Source organism: Gymnoscopelus braueri, assembly GCF_963280865.1.
Source record: "Gymnoscopelus braueri genome assembly, chromosome: 5".
Taxonomy (NCBI): domain Eukaryota; kingdom Metazoa; phylum Chordata; class Actinopteri; order Myctophiformes; family Myctophidae; genus Gymnoscopelus; species Gymnoscopelus braueri.
Window position 1 is genome coordinate 54055520 of NC_137606.1, and position 7411 is coordinate 54062930.

General features: G+C 42.5%; 1 protein-coding gene and 1 pseudogene across 2 annotated transcripts in view; both read left to right on the top strand.

Moving 5' to 3' along the window:
- The window catches only part of LOC308085993 (scavenger receptor cysteine-rich type 1 protein M130-like), a gene marked incomplete at both ends in the record, with an annotated part of 7235 nt that extends 2758 nt beyond the window's left edge, over window positions 1–4477 (top strand). The window contains 2 exons of the mRNA XM_080429311.1: window positions 2074–2189; window positions 4454–4477. Coding sequence (XP_080285437.1) covers window positions 2074–2189; window positions 4454–4477 — 140 coding nt within the window. The remainder of the gene's footprint in view (window positions 1–2073; window positions 2190–4453) is intronic.
- A 1852-nt stretch (window positions 4478–6329) lies between these two features.
- Window positions 6330–7411, top strand: part of LOC308085994 (scavenger receptor cysteine-rich type 1 protein M130-like) — a 7227-nt pseudogene continuing 6145 nt past the window's right edge. The window contains exons 1-3 of the transcript in view: window positions 6330–6411; window positions 6840–7145; window positions 7230–7319. The product of the transcript in view is annotated as a scavenger receptor cysteine-rich type 1 protein M130-like (transcript). The remainder of the gene's footprint in view (window positions 6412–6839; window positions 7146–7229; window positions 7320–7411) is intronic.

The following is a 7411-nucleotide window of genomic DNA, read 5'->3' on the forward strand; positions in this document are numbered from 1 at the left end:
GTTCTCAAACTTCTTTATGCCAAAACTCCATTTTATGGGGCAAATGTTTTGGCGACCCCACATTTATTTATAGAGCAGTTTCAAAGTGTAAATAAATAATATCTTAAAATATATGAATACGAATATCGATTTGAAAATGAAGTTAAAGTTGTGATTCCTGCTGATGTGTGGGCCTATCTTATCAATAAAATGAATTAATAATATTTTAGCGCCGCCAAAAATGACTTGGAAATAAAGAATGTCACGTCGCGTCGCGATCCGTATTGAACACAGTTTTTGACTAAAATACAGATTCTGGGGATTTTCGTCTTTGCTGGTACATACAAGTTGATACAACAGATACAATTTACACAGGGATCCCTCCAGCGCCAATTTATCCGGTGTTAATTTAATTCCAAGAGGGTACAAATGTAACCAAATGGACCCATTAACTTCCATTTGTTTCCATGCATTTTACACTCATAAGCTGAATTCCAAAATCTGGGCCACTCGCTCACTCCCACTCGGTCGATCCAACTTGACCCGGAAATAGTCTGGGCCAAATTGTTCATTTGCTTTTTAGAGAAGGCGAGTGGAGTCGACTGGAGGAGCCGAGTCGGCTCTCCGAGTCCGCATGGAGCGAGTGTACATCATGTGTAGGCTCGACCACTCTTCACATCTCCTTGCGGAAGACTTCCGCATCACATTTCTTTTTTTCCCCTTCTCCCGTGACGTATACATGGTGCTCCTCCACATGTGGCCACACATACACTGCTTGAAACCCGAAACCATGCCGAAAACACCGGCCGCACCCCCCCGATGAAATATATTATTTCCTATTATATGAAATAATATATTGTATTTATGTGTGGACTGAATATGATGTAATTCAGAGTCAGACATACTGCGTTATATACAGTAGCAAAGCAGCAGTGCGGTGCGGGACTGCTGCGGGGGGTAGGCGTGGGGTTCTGGGGACTGTAAGAGCAAAAAGAGGGAGGGTCAGGATTGAATTCATAAATGTAAGTTTGCTTATCTTGGCGCTTCATTCACTATTTCAGGAATAAATGGCTTTGCACAACAATGTTAACTATAAAGATAACGATGTGGCCATCCACATTGATGAATTGTCTATTCTTATATTCTGTATTATTCTATACCTGCATATTATTCTATGCATGTATATTTACATCCACGCCTCCGGTCCAGCTGTACGAAACGTCATAAGTGATCGCGGAATTTGCCGGCGATTTGAAATGACACTAGAGTGCGTTCCGATCCTGTGAGGCCAACGGGTCGACCACTTTATCCACGCATTTAATCCTCTCCTCCTCGCAGTGGCGGGGCTTAGGCGCGAGCAGAAACACCCAAAACAGATCTTTTAAGAGCCACAAGAACATAATTCCTGCTAAATAACTAGGATATATAGTTTAGGAGTAAGATCAGTTATTGTATCATGTCTCTGCAAGGTGTGTGTGTGTGTGTGTGTGTGTGTGTGTGTGTGTGTGTGTGTGTGTGTGTGTGTGTGTGTGTGTGCGTGTGCGTGTGTTTGTGTGTGCGCGCGCGCGTTGTTGGATGAATCAAGGAGTCAAGATGCCATCTTCGACTTCCTCTTCATGTTGGTTGCAACCCCCCGGTTCCTTTGTAAGAAAAATCAAAAAACGAGTTAGCCCACTTTGGGTCGCAACCCCATAGTTTGAGAACCGCTGGTCTATAGAAGTGTATTGTTACTTGACATGGACCGATGAAGAAGATGATGAGGATGATGATCATCATCGTCATTGTTTTCATTGTCTTTAGTTATTTTTTCATTCATGTACAATATTCCATTCTTATTATTGTTATGTATGTAACATATTCAAATATGTTGGAGATAATTTAGCCATGTGTTATTTGTCTTAATCTCTCATAGGATGTTCATAGGGACACAGTACTTGTCTCTGTTGTGTTCAGGGTCCATTAAAGGATCCATTAAAGGATTAATTAATTACCTGTTGTTAATCTCTCTCTCTCTCTCTCTCTCTCTCTCTCTCTCTCTCTCTCTCTCTCTCTCTCTCTCTCTCTCTCTCTCTCTCTCTCTCTCTCTCCCTCCAGAGTCAGTGAGGTTGGTGAATGGGACTAGTTCATGTTCAGGCAGAGTGGAGGTGAAGTCTAATCAGTCGTGGGTCTCAGTGTGTGAAGGTGACTTTGACCAGCAGGATGCAGAGGTGGTTTGTAGGGAGCTTGACTGTGGGATTCCTTCAGTCCTCCAGGGGGCGCTCTATGGAGAAGTGAAGGCTCCGATGTGGACCAAAGAGTTCCAGTGTGAAGGCAACGAGTCTGTTCTCCTGGACTGTAGAACATCAGACTCAACTAGAAACACCTGCTCACCTGACAAGACTGTTGGACTCACCTGCTCAGGTAAATGACAAACTAAATGTGTTGATTTTTATTTTATAGTGAAAATATTAATGTTTCACTGGTTACTCTCTTGTCTCTGTACAGAGTCTGATGATGTCAGATTGGTGGGAGGAGCCAGTCACTGTACTGGTAGACTGGAGATGAAACACCAGGGAGAGTGGAGACCAGTGGGTGGTAGATCTGAGTGGAACCAGAACTCATCAGCTGTAGTGTGTAGACAGCTGGACTGTGGCTCTGCTGTTTCAATGAATAGGAGTGTGGGTTTTACACGTCAATATGTATGGAAGATTACATTTCTCTGTGTTGGATCTGAGTCTTCACTGAGGGAATGTGGAAAACATGGTTCTGTTATCTCCACTAAGAGACTGGGGGTGATCTGTTCAGGTAACAAACAATGACTTCAACAATGACAATCTTTATAGTCCTTTATTAACCAAATGAACACTACTATACTTTAGGGTGAACGTTTGCAGAAAATAACTGATCTACAAACGCACAACACTTCACAGAGCTTGTAGATCGACTATTCTTAGCAAAAGGATTTGGTTTAGAGGGGTAAAAGTGGGTTTTATAGACCCCTGTGGGACCCTGGTTAAAATATGCTGGTTAAATCTATCTATCTGTCTGTCTGTCTGTCTGTCTGTCTGTCTGTCTGTCTGCCTGTGTAGGACTTTATTGTTTTATGACATGGTCTGATGATCATCCTGGTTGTCTGTTGTTATTTGTTCTGTTATTTATGCTTTTTTTTAATAAATGTTAGAGTTAATTGTATGTTATTTTGAGTTCATCTCTGTACAAGTACTTGTCTCTGTTGTGTTCAGAGTTCAGTATACACTATAATGCAATGGTCTTCAACAGAGGGTCCGGGATCCCTCGGGGGTCCTCAGTGTTACTACAGGGGGGCCGCCAAATCTTTGTGATTGATGTCTTTATTTATGTTTTACATGAATCACTTGAACCCTATATTATCCCTATTCTTGGAGGAACATTCACCGGAAATAGCAGATCTACAAGCTGCTGCAACGCGTTGTCAGCTTGTAGATCTGCTATTTTTGACAAAGAGGTTTGGTTGTACAGGGGGAAAAGAGCAGGCCAAGAACAGAGCCAAAGGTCAAGTTTACTAAGTATTGAGGGTTTTAAGGGGTCGAATGTCTGAAAATACACATTAACATGAATCCAACATATTGATAGAAAACATCATGTTAAAAAAAAAGAAAAATTACACTAAACTAATGATTGTGAAATCTATGATATCTATTAAAAAGTTCAATCTGCAACATTATTTTATATAAATATGTTGGGGTCCCTGCTTCATCAGATCTCTCTCTCTCTCTCTCTCTCTCTCTCTCTCTCTCTCTCTCTCTCTCTCTCTCTCTCTCTCTCTCTCTCTCTCTCTCTCCAGAGTCAGTGAGGTTGGTGAATGGGACTAGTTCATGTTCAGCAGAGTGGAGGTGAAGTCTAATCAGTCGTGGGTCTCAGTGTGTGAAGGTGACTTTGACCAGCAGGATGCAGAGGTGGTCTGTAGGGAGCTTGACTGTGGGGACTCCTTCAGTCCTCCAGGGGGCGCTCTATGGAGAAGTGAAGGCTCCAAAGTGGACCAAAGAGTTCCAGTGTGAAGGCAACGAGTCTGTTCTCCTGGACTGTGGAACCTCAGACTCAACTAGAAACACCTGCTCACCTGACAAGACTGTTGGATTCTCACCTGCTCAGGTAAAAGACAAACTAAATGTTTGTATTATTATTTTATAGTGAAAATATAAATATTTCACTGGTTACTCTCTTGTCTCTCTACAGAGTCTGATGATGTCAGATTGGTGGGAGGAGCCAGTCACTGTACTGGTAGACTGGAGATGAAACACCAGGGAGAGTGGAGACCAGTGTGTGGTACATCTGAGTGGAACCAGAACTCATCAGCTGTAGTGTGTAGACAGCTGGACTGTGGCTCTGCTGTTTCAATGAAAAGGAGCTTGGGTTTTACAGATCAATATGTATGGAAGATTACATCTCCCTGTGTTGGTTCTGAGTCTTCACTGAGGGAGTGTGGAACACATGGGTCTTTAACTTCCACTTACAGACTGGAGGTGACATGTTCAGGTAACATCAATTACTTCAACAATGATAATGATCTTTACAGTCATTTATTAACTACATGAACACTATTCTCTGGTATAAATGTGCCAAAGTAGCTGATCTAAAAGCTCACATGCAGCAAAAAGCTTGTAGATCAACTATTTTAGGCCAGAAAGATTTGGTATAGAGGAGGAAAAGTGAGTCCAAGTATAGACCCCTGTGGTACCCTGGTCAAGTATATATGCTGGTTACATCTATCTGTCTGTCTGTATGTCTGTCTGTCTGTCTGTCTGTCTGTATGTCTGTGTGTCTAAAGCAGGGGTTCTCAAACTTCTTTATGCCAAAACTCCATTTTATGGGGCAAATGTTTTGGCGACCCCACATTTATTTATAGAGCAGTTTTCAAAGTGTAAATAAATAATATCTTAAAATATATTAATACGAATATCGATTTGAAAATGAAGTTAAAGTTGTGATTCCTGCTGATGTGTGGGCCTATCTTATCAATAAAATGAATTAATAATATTTTAGCGCCGCCAAAAATGACTTGGAAATAAAGAATGTCACGTCGCGTCGCGATCCGTATTGAACACAGTTTTTTGACTAAAATACAGATTCTGGGGATTTTCGTCTTTGCTGGTACATACAAGTTGATACAACAGATACAATTTACACAGGGATCCCTCCAGCGCCAATTTATCCGGTGTTAATTTAATTCCAAGAGGGTACAAATGTAACCAAATGGACCCATTAACTTCCATTTGTTTCCATGCATTTTACACTCATAAGCTGAATTCCAAAATCTGGGCCACTCGCTCACTCCCACTCGGTCGATCCAACTTGACCCGGAAATAGTCTGGGCCAAATTGTTCATTTGCTTTTTAGAGAAGGCGAGTGGAGTCGACTGGAGGAGCCGAGTCGGCTCTCCGAGTCCGCATGGAGCGAGTGTACATCATGTGTAGGCTCGACCACTCTTCACATCTCCTTGCGGAAGACTTCCGCATCACATTTCTTTTTTTCCCCTTCTCCCCGTGACGTTATACATGGTGCTCCTCCACATGTGGCCACACATACACTGCTTGAAACCCGAAACCATGCCGAAAACACCGGCCCGCACCCCCCGATGAAATATATTATTTCCTATTATATGAAATAATATATTGTATTTATGTGTGGACTGAATATGATGTAATTCAGAGTCAGACATACTGCGTTATATACAGTAGCAAAGCAGCAGTGCGGTGCGGGACTGCTGCGGGGGGTAGGCGTGGGGTTCTGGGGACTGTAAGAGCAAAAAGAGGGAGGGTCAGGATTGAATTCATAAATGTAAGTTTGCTTATCTTGGCGCTTCATTCACTATTTCAGGAATAAATGGCTTTGCACAACAATGTTAACTATAAAGATAACGATGTGGCCATCCACATTGATGAATTGTCTATTCTTATATTCTGTATTATTCTATACCTGCATATTATTCTATGCATGTATATTTACATCCACGGCTCCGGTCCAGCTGTACGAAACGTCATAAGTGATCGCGGAATTTGCCGGCGATTTGAAATGACACTAGAGTGCGTTCCGATCCTGTGAGGCCAACGGGTCGACCACTTTATCCACGCATTTAATCCTCTCCTCCTCGCAGTGGCGGGGCTTAGGCGCGAGCAGAAACACCCAAAACAGATCTTTTAAGAGCCACAAGAACATAATTCCTGCTAAATAACTAGGATATATAGTTTAGGAGTAAGATCAGTTATTGTATCATGTCTCTGCAAGTGTGTGTGTGTGTGTGTGTGTGTGTGTGTGTGTGTGTGTGTGTGTGTGTGTGTGTGTGTGTGCGTGTGCGTGTGTTTGTGTGTGCGCGCGCGTTGTTGGATGAATCAATGAGTCAAGATGCCATCTTCGACTTCCTCTTCATGTTGGTTGCAACCCCCCGGTTCCTTTGTAAGAAAAAATCAAAAACGAGTTAGCCCACTTTGGGTCGCAACCCCATAGTTTGAGAACCGCTGGTCTATAGAAGTGTATTGTTACTTGACATGGACCGATGAAGAAGATGATGAGGATGATGATCATCATCGTCATTGTTTTTCATTGTCTTTAGTTATTTTTTCATTCATGTACAATATTCCATTCTTATTATTGTTATGTATGTAACATATTCAAATATGTTGGAGATAATTTAGCCATGTGTTATTTGTCTTAATCTCTCATAGGATGTTCATAGGGACACAGTACTTGTCTCTGTTGTGTTCAGGGTCCATTAAAGGATTCATTAAAGGATTAATTAATTACCTGTTGTTAATCTCTCTCTCTCTCTCTCTCTCTCTCTCTCTCTCTCTCTCTCTCTCTCTCTCCTCTCTCTCTCTCTCTCTCTCTCGTCTCTCTCTCTCCAGAGTCAGTGAGGTTGGTGAATGGGACTAGTTCATGTTCAGGCAGAGTGGAGGTGAAGTCTAATCAGTCGTGGGTCTCAGTGTGTGAAGGTGACTTTGACCAGCAGGATGCAGAGGTGGTCTGTAGGGGGCTTGGCTGTGGGACTCCTTCAGTCCTCCAGGAGGCGCTCTATGGAGAAGCGAAGGCCCCTATGTGGACCAAAGAGTTCCAGTGTGAAGGCAACGAGTCTGTTCTCCTGGACTGTGGAACCTCGGACTCAACTAGAAACACCTGCTCACCTGACAAGACTGTTGGACTCACCTGCTCAGGTAAAAGACAAATTACATTTTGTAATTATTATTTAATATTGAAAATATGAATGTTTCACTGGTTACTCTCTTGTCTCTGTACAGAGTCTGATGATGTCAGATTGGTGGGAGGAGCCAGTCACTGTACTGGTAGACTGGAGATGAAACACCAGGGAGAGTGGAGACCAGTGTGTGGTACATCTGAGTGGAACCAGAACTCATCAGCTGTAGTGTGTAGACAGCTGGACTGTGGCTCTGCTGTTTCAATGAATATGAGTTTGGGTTTT